Here is a 12,750-nt window from a genome sequence, read left to right as displayed (position 1 = left end):
ATGTCTATCCATCCCCTAGGACCTGGCACAATATCTAGACATGTAGCAGGTGCTCAGTAAAAACACGAGTTGGAGGAGTTCCTTTGGCTTCCCTAGTGGCTCAGACAGTAAAGAATATGCCTGCAATGCAGGAGACCTGGGTTCGATCCCTGGGTTGGGGAGGTCCCTTAGAGAAAGGAATGGCTACCCACTCCAGTATTCTTGCCTGGAGAATTCCATGGTCAGTTGAGCCTGGTGGGCTATAATCCATAGGGTTGCAAAGAGTCAGACAAGACTAAACCAGTAACACTTCCTTTCACTTCCTGGGTGCCTAATAGGATTTCCGGCTTTCACTGCTGTGGCCTTGGTTCAGTCCCTGGTCAAGGAACAGAGATCCTGCAAGGTGTGTGGCAAGGCCAAAAATCAGAAAAGAAATATGAGTTGGAAGGATGAATAAACTGGATGAATCAGAAAACAGGGGAACACAGGTGGCAGGCATACTATTTGGCAGCTACAGAGTACTGTAAGAAGCCCATTTTGCCCATCTCTAGTGAATAATTCTAGTTCTCTGGAACTGGCATCTTCCTTCTCCACCATAAACAATATTCATCTTCTCTCTCTCTGTCTCTCAGAATGAGATCAGTATGTGTAATGTAGATGTGCTACCTAAATTATACTTTCATAAACATGCACACAGTGTGAAAAAGTGAAAGTGTTAGTTGCTCAGTTGTGTCTGACTCTTTGCAACCCCATGGACCAGGCTCCTAAGTCCATGGGATTCTCCAGGCAAGAATACTGGAGTGGGTTGCCATTCTTTTCTCCAAGGAATCTTCCCAACCCAGGGATTGAACCCATGCTTCCTGCATTGCAGGCAGATTCTTTACCATCTGAGTCACCAGAGAAGGCCAGTTCCTGCATATTAGAGAGATGGTTTAGTAGAGATTGAGTGTTGGCTCTGGAATCAGATTCCCTGGATTCAAAGTCTAGCTCTGCCGCTTACTTATGTGTGAGATCCTGAGCAAGTGACTCTCTGAGCCTCAGGCTCCTCCTCCATAAAATGGGAAAAATTATAGTACCTGTCTCATGAAGTTGTTCTTATTACTACACAGAGACAAAGTATGTATTAATAAAGCACTCAAGTTAGTACCTGGCACAACATTAAATGTTATCTGCTACTGTAATATACTATAAAGTTCACATGAGATATCATATATTATATATATATAGTGGGATGCATATGGCAGATACAGTTCCACAAAAATCAGCAACTGCCACTGTGAGGAATTTTGGCCCCAAGGGGACATCTGGGAATGTCTGGAGACATTTTGGTGGCCACCAGTTGGAGGTGCTACTGGTACCTAGTAGGTCAGGCCAGGGATGGTGCTAACTATTCCATTAAGTGCAGAATATACACACAACCCAAAGGCTTAGTGAATCCAATCATGTTAACAGTGCAGAGGTTGAGAAATCATGATATAAAGGGTACACTGAAACTAACTCATAGTGTGCAGTCATAAGGTATAAACGTCAGGTGGCCATGATATGGATTTGTAGTCCACACACCTACGTATGTCCAGGACAGTGTGTGCTCTGACACACTTACATGTCATAACATATATCTATGTAGCATCTTGTCACATACATGCTATATATGTATTGATTGTGGCTCTCCATGTTCACGTGCCAAAGGCAAGTCTTGTTCAGCGGCTAAGTCCTTTAGGACTCCTTGCGACGCCATGGACTGCAGGATACCAGGTTTCCCTTTCCTTCACTATCTGAGTTTGCTCAAACTCATGTCCGCTAGGTCGGTGATGCATCTAACCCTCTCATCCTCTGTCGCCCCCTTCTCCTCCTGTCCTCAATCTCACGTCTGGGGTATTGAAAAGAATGCGGACTCTCAGAAAAATTAATGTAAACAGAGTCACAGCCTCTACTTGCTTCATCCTCATAGCTGTATAAGGATATCACACAATTTTATGAAAAACCTCGCTCAAGGTCACACAACTAGGGACAAGGTCAAATCCATAAGAACAGGAATTGGGTGTTCATCTTATTTACCAATGTATCCCCACCACCCCAACAGTCCCTACTCCCTATTGGCCCTCAGAGAAAGAAGCCGATTCATCTCTATGCCTCAGGGCACCGATCTGTAAAGCGTGGCTGACACAAAGCAACCCTGCCTACAGCTGGAGCGAGAGATCAAACAGGACAAAAAGAGGCTAGAGCTCTCTGAAGGGTGCGGGTGGCTCGGACAATTGGGAGACCTCGCGGAGTCAGAGACCCCTCGCCGTCAGATGAGCTGGGCTGAGAACGAGGTCTCTCAGGTAGGCTAACTCAGGTCTGGGCGCAAACCCACCGATCCGCCTAATGAAAGCCCGGCTCCCGAGATTCCCGTGACGTGCCTCCTCCACGATTTCTTCCAGATTCCGTACGCAGGGTGTAGGCTCACCTCAGCGAAAACACTCCAGTCACGTGGCTACCGCCACACCCAATCAAAGAGCGCGCTGGCACGCGCATGCGTAACCTCACGGGACAACGACGGCGGCCGGGAGGCGGAAGTGGAGCTTGTTGTGGCTCAAAGGGTTGCTCGCGGAGGTGCTGCTGCTGCTGCTGAGGCGGTGGCGGCGCTGCCCGCCCCGGGCCTCTCTACCTGTAGGCTCGCCTCCCACCCTCGCCTGAGCCCGCCGGGGCCTTCGCCGGCCAGCGGCTGCCCTATGAGTGTGTCACTAGTTGTCATCCGCCTGGAGCTCGCAGAACACTCGCCGGTCCCCGCCGGCTTCGGCTTCAGCGCTGCCGGTGAGTCCGCGGCCTCGCCGCCTCTCCCGTGGCCCGCGCCTGGGCCCCGGGGCGCGTCCCCTCAGAGTCTGGGTCCGGGCAAGGGCCTCCGCTTCAGGAGGAAGCCGAGAAGTGGTTGGGATCCCTCATGCCCCCACTATCCTTGGGAGGTCTCTTCCCAGGTGTCACCTGTGGGAAGTCTTTCCCGGTCCCTCCTTCCTGGTGCCTTCCCACCGGGACTTTGTTTATATTTGGCGCGTCGCTCTCTCACCAACCTGGGTGAGAGCCTAGTTGTGCGAATTGATTTTCTCTAGGCTGCCGTCTCTGGGGTCGCACAGAGTCGGACACAACTGAAGCGACTTAGCAGCAGCAGCAGCAGCAGGCTTTGTGAAGGCAGACAGGGAATCCCCAGCACGCTGACGGCTTCTGGTTTAATTAAATTCTTCCTTTTTGAAAAACCATACATTTGGGCGCCCTGTAGCAGTGTTACAGTTGTAACTGAAAATGTGTACACTTCTATATCCGAGCACTGTACTAAACACCTCGTGTGCACACTCCTATAACTTCATACAACCCAATTAGTTTTATGGGTGTATGAGGCTTTTACAAACTGGAACTGAAGCCCTGGGATTAAGTGCCTTACCCAGGATTATCTCTCCGTGGCAAAACTGGAATTCTACCTCAAAGAGCTGGACTTGAGAGTCTGAGCTCTTCATTCCGTCACACAGCCTCCTCCTGGGAAATGCAGGTATGGTTCTGTTCCTTGAACCGCCAGCAACGCATCATTCATTCAAGGAATACTTCATGAGTGCTCACTCTCTGTTGGGCTTTAGTTTTGTGCGGAAAGAGAAATGGTCCCTGCTTTAAGGGCACCAGCAATTTACTTCAGTTCATAGAGATAGATTAGTTAAATAGTTACAGGATAAAAGTAGAATACAGCTGTGACAAATGTACAGTAAGGGAAGGTAGAAAGCTGGAAAGGAATTTGGAAAGCTACCATGAGAGCATGTGTTTAGTTTGGGGAAGAGGCCTGGGGCTGGTAGGGATGGTCTTGTGGGAAACTTCCCTGAGTGTGTGAATTTTTGAGCTGCAAACTAAAGACTGAATATAATTAAATAGGCTACTGAGTTCTGAAAGTTGAATTAGTTGACATAAGCAACGTATACATTTTTACATGGTTCAGTCATTGAGTCATTAATTTATTCAGCAAATCTTTAAAGAGCTTCCAGTGTGTGCTAGGCACTGTGATGTAAGTACTGAGGATACAGTGATGGGCAAAACAGGCTTGATCTCTCTTCACATAAAGCTTATATTAAGGATATTTCTGTCAAGTCTCCGAATTCATTTTTCATTTTTGTGTGTTTTAGTGATTTAAGAAAATGATCACAGTTTTTCAGGACAAGGTGGCATTAGGCTAACCCAGGTTGTTTAAGAAGACTAACCTCAAAGTTTTGTTGATTAGTGGACTTGATGCCCTCATTTGGGGTCCAACACAATTTCATTGTACAAGTGTTACTAAAGTGTTGGTTCATCTGAGTAGGATCACTATCAAAGCTCTTATCTCCTTCATTTGCTTTAAAATGCATGATTTCCTTTAGGACCATCCTGCATTTCTGAGTTTATTGCCCTGGGCATTAACTGACTGTACTGCAGGAGCCCCAGAGATGAGTGAGAAGGACCTTGCAAAAGGTATCTTATAGTCTTGAGGGAAGGCAGCAGAGAGAAAAAGGAAACCTGTGGATGGATACATTGAGAGTGGAAAGAGGCTTGTTTTATTATCAGATATTAATTATTCATGTATTCTTTAGTTGGGGAAATGTCTGATGAGGAGATCCAAAAGAAGACACTAGCTTCAGCTGTAGCCTGTTTAGAAGGGAAGTCACCAGGGGAGAAAGCAGCAATCATACATCAGCATCTTGGTCGTCGAGAAATGACAGATGTGATCATTGAGACCATGAAGGCCAACCCAGGTATGCTTTCCAAAACGCTAGGCTATCTTCTGTAAGGTAAATCCATGGTTGCTTATGTTGGAGTGGTGTTCAGTGAGCCTGTGATAAAGATCTCTAGCATACTTTAGCTTTTACTGCCTATGTTCCTTACATGAAGCTGTCAGGGTGGATTTCAGTTTCTCTAAATATTTCTTCTAAATTACTCATAACAAGCTAGGTTGACAACTGTCCTCAGTGAGGAGAGCTACTTAGCACGTAAGTCTGTGGCAGTTCACGTTGAATCCAGATAAGCACGTTGTGACTCCCCCTGCTCTGCCAGCTCGCTCCATCCAGGGGGGTGGATGTGTATTGCATCTCCAGTGTGGAGAACTGGTAGGTTGGTTTTCAAACTTTCAAATAGCCCTGAATATTTGTCCCACTTAGGAGTGCATAGCTCAGTTGGTAAAGAATCCATCTTCAATGCAGGAGACCCTGGTTCGATTCCCACGTTGGGAAGATCCACTGGAGAAGGGATAAGCTACCTACTCCAGGATTCTTGGGTTTCCCTTGTGGCTGAGTTGGTAAAGAATCTGCCTGCAATGCAGGAGACCCTGGTTCGATTCGCGGGTTGGGAAGATCCCCTGGAGAAGGGAGAGGCTACCCACTCCAGTATTCTGGCCGGGAGAATTCTGTGGACTGTATAGTCCATAGGGTTGCAAAGAGTCAGACACAACTGAGCAACTTACACTTTCAGGAGTGCATGATGGAAGACACCTGCCTTATTATGGTACTTCTCAATGTAAAGTCAACGTCCTTCAGTTTCTGAGGGTGTTAATGACATGGGGGCAGGGAGGGGGGGGGGCAAAGAGTACTTTCAAGTTGTGATGTCCCCAAAACTCTGCTGTTCTGTGAATGCAATTCTTAATGCAATTTCTCTTTCAAAGTTTATTCTTCTGACTTAAAATTCTCATCTAATTGGAATCCTTCCACATATTTCATATCAGTTTATAATCTATTAACTTTTTGGTTTGTGAAAGATGAGCCAGAAGCTACAGTGGAAGAAAGGAAATCTTCAGAAGCATCCCCCACTGCACAGAGAAGTAAAGATCCAAGTAAAGAAGGTGTAAATGCTGCTCTTGATTCTCCATCCAAGCAGCTTCCAGATCAGATTTCCTTCTTCAGTGGAAACCCCTCAGTTGAAATAGTTCATGGTATTATGCATCTATATAAGACAAAGTAAGAAAATCCTTTTCTCTTTTGAGTTTGTCTGTTATTTGCCATAGGGTGGAGAAAATGTTCTTGCCCTGAAGAGAAGGATTATTTTAAGCTTTGTTCGAAGGGTTAGTACTTTCATATATTGTGTGTTAAATTCTTAGATATTTTCTTAAGCAATCTCATAAATTGGGTAAAGAGCCTTATGAATGAATCATGTAGATTCACTTGAGCGAATACCCAGGAAAATATTCCCTGAGAAGGTAGGCATGCAGGTGATTGGAAAATTGAAAGGAAGGAAGATAAAAAAGAAAAGAAAAGTTCTAAGTGATCTATAATATAGCTGTAGTCTCTTATTCCCACCAAGTCTTTACTAAACAAGCTGCTAAGAAGTCACTTAATGGGTTGCCATTTCATCATATCTTTGAACTCCTTTTTGTGGTCCAAACAAGGCTTTCTGGAGGTCAAAGGAAAGGAAGATTTTACTATATAATAACATAGCTGGGCCACCAGCTCCTTGGATAATTAGTTGCTGATTTCTTTAAAGACTGTCCTTGTCCTAAATCGTTTGCTCAGTCCCCACTGGGAAACAGAATACTCAGGTAGCCATTTTGGGTTGCAACTGTTGAAGTGAGTTTGCAGCGTTTCAAAAGCAAATTGCTCACCTGAAACTACCACAACATTCTTAACTGGCTATACCCCAATACAAAATAAAAAGTTTAAATTTTGAAGGAAAAAGCAAAGTGTATTGTGCGCGGTTTTTCTTTCCCTTCTTTTAGCTATTCCAATCCAACAACACTTCGTGTAATCTTCAGAGTCACATCTTCATGGTTCAGAATTATTCTTCCTATATTTAGAGGTCTTTTCTCTTGAAAAACCTTCAAGAGAAGCCCATAGTTAGAGTTGTTCTTCTATTGTTATCTAAGGATGGTGATTATTAAAAAAACGAATGAGAGCAAAACACTGCAAATTTGCCTGATGGAGGTTTATAACCATTAAAAGCCTTTAACTGAAGATTAAAAAATATCAGTGGTGGGTATCATGTAGAACATTTCAAAGGTTACCTTAAACTCCACTGCAGATGTGTTTAAGGGGTTCTCCATTTACCCAGGTGTGTATTTTCCAGTAAGAAACTGTTTAAATTGATTTATAAAGTATTACATTTTGTTTTTCCTTGGACATAAAAGTTGTCTGATTAGTGTTGCTTGAACTAACCATACCTCATCTATTCAAGACAGTCTAATTATTGTCTTATTAGTAAGATGACCTCCTTAAAAGAAGATGTGAGGCGTAGTGCCATGCTGTGTATTCTCACAGTCCCTGCTACAATGACCAGTCATGACCTTATGAAGTTTGTCGCCCCATTTAATGAAGTAATTGAACAAATGAAAATCATCAGAGACTCTACTCCAAATCAATATATGGTGCTGATAAAGTTTAGTGCACAGGTAAAAGTTAAGATACTAAAAATCTGTTTGCCACAAAAACTGTGTTTTTGAAAGTGTTTGATACTAGCCATGTTTAATTTACTAAGTCTTGCATTTAGAAGTCTTGATATCTTCTAGAGTATTAACATAATTCTAGAAATATTGCTGAATTCATCAGCAAGCACACAATTCTAATTCATAGCTGTTATTTTTTACAAATCAAATTGAATGTGAAATCTAGGGTTGTGTGTGTTTGTTTATCCAGTAGTAAGTATTCTAGTAGAACAGTAATTCCCAACCTCTCTTAACCCTGTATTGTTATTTACCATTATAAAACTGTGCCCCTGCTTCTATCATTCTCTTTTTAGTAGATATTCTTGGGCATATTCTAGAAAATCAAATAAAATTTTTTTGATGATGAGGGGTTTTGTGATATTCCTTGAATTATTAAAGAGGCTTTTGAGTTCTAACTGGAAATCACTGCAATAGAGAGACAAACTCTGAAAGAAGGGTGATATTTTCAGCTTTTGAAAGTATACAGTGCGTTGTAACAATCTTTAAGAAGGTTTGGCCATCCAGTCCCTTTCCCTTTTTGCATTAAGCGTAACTTTGCATGTGCTTCAGTTCTAAAGATGTTAGATATTCTCTTGGTCTTGTATTTTCATTCTTAGGAGTCTATGTGTTTTTATGTGAATATAAAAATGAGGTAAGCTTTAGGTATTATGCAGGTTAATAGAGGACTACTTTGTCCATAGGTTTTCTTTAATTTGTTTGTATTTTTTAATACCTGTTACATTTTGAAATTTCATTAGGTTGTGAAATGCAGCTTTGTCAAAGTTAGTTCTTTCACACCTCACTGATAAATAGCCTTTCTGAGTTTGCCCCAGATAAACAGTTCCAGCTTGCAGATTGGCAAAGAAATGAATGTGCCTGTAAGGTCATTTGTCATTGCCTCTGACCAATCACCAAGATCTGTGGATAATAGAAGCTCATGACACAATGCCCATTTGTCCCCTCCTCATGATGAAAAGCTAGAATTGACAGCAGTAGTGGCCATTCATTGGTTGTAGGTAGAGAATTAAGAGAAATAAGAGTTGAATTGTATTTGTACCTGTTCACTGGGCCACCAGAAGAAAAAAACAAAACAAAAACTTGGTATGGATTTCCAAGTCCAAGAGAATACACAATTATCTTTAACCTTCACAAAGCACCGCACCTTTGAGGGAGACATTTAAGAAGTATTTCAATGGCCCTGTGAGCTTAGACTTCACAAGTTGACACTGAGAACTGAAAAGCACCTAACAGCTGCTTTCACTGACTGTCAGAACACCGTCTAAGGTCACTGAGACACTTTGCGAATAGTGGGCAAGTGGTATATTAAATCTTTTAAATGTAATAATGAGGATAGTGATAACACACAACCTTTATTGACTGCTTATTCTGTACCATTCACTCTGCTAAGTGCTTAATGGGCACTAGCTGATGTAAGCCTTACTATAACCCTATGAGGTAGACAGGTACTGTTGTTACCCTGTTTTACAAATGAGGAAACCAGCTGCAGAGAGAGGTTAGTGATTTGGCCACGGTTATACAGCTAGAAATAAGTGACTAAGCTGGGAATTAAGCCCTCACTTTTAATCCCTAGGGTGTAGTCCTTGTCCAGCAGGAGCAGGATGTGGGCAAGGGAAGATACTGTTCGCAAAGAATAGTGTCATGACAGTATTTCACTTATAGCTTCTACTGAATGGGCAAGGGTGGTAAGCAAGTAACACAGATAACGTCATAGAAAGGGATTGGGAAAAAAATGTTTGAGAATATATTAGGCTTTTTATTTAGTCTGAAGTGTATTAACCCAACACTAACTTGTCTAAAAACCCCATAAACATCTCTGTAGCACATGCCACCCTTTGCAGTCTGCAGATGATGCTGTGGAAATTTTGTGCTACTCTTAATGAATTTTCTTGGTGAGATTTTATGGAAAAATCCAAATGAACTTTTTGGCCAATCCAATACTTGTTTCTCCACCTCTGCCTTTTGGCCACATGTAAGTTACTTAAGTTGACAGATGTTTTCTAGGACTGTAATACAGCTTTCTTAGTGCTCTCTGAAGATAGAACCCTTGACCTTGGTATCGTGAGTTGTATTTTTAATGCTAGATCTTAAGGTATAAGGCTCATTCTGTCAGGGATTTTCTAAGGCCTAAAACTACTCTAGTATAGGTCTCAAAGATGTTAAATTAATATTGGGCCCCAATGAGAGTAGACTCAGTAGGCACCAACTCTGGATCACTTACCAGATGCCAGGTTATTAGCTTTGCATGCATTAGCTCCTTGAGTCCTCTCAGATATGTCATGAGCTAGGTGTCATTATTTTCATATTTTATAATTGAGGAAACACACATGAGTGAATCAGTTGCCCAAGGGTACACAGCTAGTGTCAAAGAGTTATGATTCAAACACAGGCAGCCTGACTGCATGGCCTGGGCAGGTAACTATATTCTTATTCCTTTCTGTTTCTCACCAGAGAATTTTTATTAAGAACTAACAGGCCTATATTATGTCTTTTATCATTTTTTGAATCTCTGTTGGCCTCATCTTTCTTTATGCTGGAGGTATCAGATATCCCTACAAAGTTGTACTGTGCCCTTTGATGAATTAATTTATAATTCAAAGTACAGGGAGGCAGAAGGGGGTTCAGTTTTGTAGTTCTTTGGAACAGAAAATGACAGATAACCTCTCAATGGAGTATGGTGGCTCATTATCACTTGTAGGCTTAGGCCAGCCTACTTTCTTTTGAGAAGTAAAAAATATGTTCTTAGCACTAGTTGATCACCATAACAGTAAAGAAACATTGATTATAATAGATTTTTCTTTTTCTAAGTTAATCCTGAGAAGAGAACAATCAAATCAAAGGACTAGAAAAAAACAGAAGCTGGGTTTCATTCAATTTGGGGCTCTATACAGTACAGGGATTGTAAATGAGTTGTTTCTTCTGTGTTTTTGCAGTTAGCTTCAGGCTTTTGTTCAGTGCATCTCAGTGCTGGGTTGAAGCAGGAACCACATGGATTTTGTTCCCTGCTCTTGTCCTTTGCATATACAGTACCTGGCATGCTTTGGGTGCTCAGTAAATATCCCAGCCAGTGGAGCTACATTTCCAATACCAAGATTTTAAAGAAGAGAGCAGTGTGTTCAAAAAGTATACACCTTTGGTCCAGGTAACTCCCCCAAGAAAGAAAGGATTTATCTGGGATTGAGTAGATTTTGTCACATTCCCAGCATCACACACCTTGTCCCTTACCCTGAGGAGGCTTGGGCGCTTAGGGAGCATCTCCAGAGCTGGAGGTCTTTGGCCGGGTCTGCTGTTCTCAGCAGCCACATATGCAGCAGTTCTGGTGGTGACGGCAGCCCTGAAGAGCCAGCCATGGCCCACTGGCCCTTGGTGCGTGAGTCCAGCGGCTCACTGTGCTGGTTATTCATCCAAAAGCATTTCAAGACAAAGCCACTGCTCTTGAAAAATGGGAGAAGCCATTTGGGGCTGCTGCTTCTTAGTGTTAAAGACATTTATTATCCAAGAACTGACTTTAACATTTTGAATTTCAAATACCCTTCACCCAATGTACAGGTTATTTCCCAAAGGAAAAGCCTTCCCTTCTCCACCAAAAAGTCCCTGCAGAATCTATGTTCAGAACTGGTCATCCTTCCTTAGTGGCTTAGCTCGCTTGGTCATATTAAGATAGCATAGGTAGTACAAGAATCCACATTTGAATTACATCATCCAAGTGCAGACTCAATGGACATGGGTTTGGGTGGACTCTTGGAGTTGGTGATAGACAGGGAGGCCTGGCGTGCTGCATTTCATGGGGTTGCAGAGTCGGACACAACTGAGCATCTGAACTGAACTGAGTGCAGTGAAAAACTACTGAAAAGCTTACAGTGGCTGTAAGATTCAAGATCCCATGAGGGTAGACAGGCAGGACTGTTTTTGCTTGATACAACTCAAATCTCGACCTCAAGGTTGACGGTGCGGCATTTCCTTTTGCAGAACACACTTCCTCTCTTCAGGCAGCTTGCCTGTACTGGCAGGGCCAGAGCACTTCTCTAATGCCTGGGCCTAATGCCTGTGTGGGAGTGAAATCCACACAAGCCACAGCCTCTCAGCTGCCTCTAAAAATTGCTGAGCTTTAAAAGCTGGAATTGTCTCTTTGTTACTTCCTACTGAGGCTAGACTGGAAGATTTGATTTATTTGTGTTCTTATCCACAAATGCACATGTGCTTTCTGCAAGGGACTGATTTCCCCTGGTTTTATCTGTCTTCCACTCCAAGGGAACAAGACTGTTAGAATTTTAAAGGTAGTTCATCTTGGACCTCTTGACCATGGCCAGGAGTTTTGCTTTTGGTATTATACACTAGGTTGTTAAAACCTCCTGACAGGATCCTGGTATAACTGTCATGTGCTAATTACTGTTATTACTTGGCTTATTGAAAAAAAGGAATTGGCTTCTCACTCCCTACTGGTTCCACTGGTCCTCTTATTTTTTCTCACCTCTTAGATGCTGACATTTGTTTTAAAAAACTTCTCCATAGGGAATTAATTCCCTAGCAGTTCATTGGTTAAGACTCAGCACTTTCACTGCTGGTGGGCCCAGGTTCAATCCCTGGTTGGGAAACTAAGATCCTGCAAGCCCCAAGGTGCAGCCAGAAAGGGAAAAAAAAAACTCACCCATTTACAGTCATCAGTTATGATTTGGTTCCAAATAGAACTGACCTCAGCTGCTGTGAAAGTGCTGACTAGAGGCAAAAGGGGAAAAAAATGATTATCAAGGGAAACATTGACCATTGTTGGTTGACTATGTATTAAAATTGTAGTAGCCATCAGTTTATTGCACTTCAGTAGCTTCTGATTATTCAAATAAAACTACCACATAAATCAGAAAAAATTGTAGAGTAGGATATTGACCTGCAGGGTTCACTTAGCCTGTGAACCTCCTACCACAGATGTTACTTTTGGCAGTTGTTCTCTCTCCTAAGTATAACTTTTAAAATCTGATGAAGAGAATAATTGACGCCATCTTGAATAGAAAGCACATTACCACGATTGCTCTCTTAATTGTTTCCCTTTCCCCCCTGGTTTACCTAGGCTGATGCAGATAGTTTTTACATGGCATGCAATGGCCGCCAGTTCAACTCAATAGAAGATGATGTTTGCCAGCTGGTCTATGTGGAAAGGGCAGAAGTATTGAAATCTGAGGATGTAAGTGCAAATAATTCCTATATTTGAAATAAATGTATCAGAATGGTATAAAATTGAAAGTTAAGATACCTGTGGAAATGTCCAGAATTGGCCAGTCCATAGAGACTGAAAATAAGTTAGTTGCCAGAGACTAGGCGGGGAGAGAAGTGCGAAGTGACAGCAAGTACATGGTTTCTTT

General features: G+C 42.5%; 2 protein-coding genes across 2 annotated transcripts in view; one reads left to right on the top strand and one right to left on the bottom strand.

The window, feature by feature from the left end:
* LOC138422660 (acyl-CoA dehydrogenase family member 10-like) overlaps positions 1–2,473 on the bottom strand; it is a 38,222-nt gene extending 35,749 nt beyond the window's left edge. The window contains exon 1 of the mRNA XM_069557909.1: positions 2,336–2,473. The gene's annotated coding sequence lies outside the window, so the exon portion shown is untranslated. The remainder of the gene's footprint in view (positions 1–2,335) is intronic.
* The window catches only part of BRAP (BRCA1 associated protein), a 31,601-nt gene continuing 20,766 nt past the window's right edge, over positions 1,916–12,750 (top strand). The window contains exons 1-5 of the mRNA XM_069557910.1: positions 1,916–2,775; positions 4,563–4,724; positions 5,720–5,918; positions 7,153–7,342; positions 12,459–12,572. Of these exons, the coding sequence (XP_069414011.1) occupies positions 2,694–2,775; positions 4,563–4,724; positions 5,720–5,918; positions 7,153–7,342; positions 12,459–12,572 (747 nt within the window). The 5' untranslated portion in view covers positions 1,916–2,693. The remainder of the gene's footprint in view (positions 2,776–4,562; positions 4,725–5,719; positions 5,919–7,152; positions 7,343–12,458; positions 12,573–12,750) is intronic.

Source organism: Ovis canadensis, chromosome 17, assembly GCF_042477335.2.
Source record: "Ovis canadensis isolate MfBH-ARS-UI-01 breed Bighorn chromosome 17, ARS-UI_OviCan_v2, whole genome shotgun sequence".
NCBI lineage: Eukaryota > Metazoa > Chordata > Mammalia > Artiodactyla > Bovidae > Ovis > Ovis canadensis.
The sequence above is the reverse complement of the archived record's forward strand: the minus strand, read 5'-3'. Positions and strand labels throughout refer to the sequence as shown.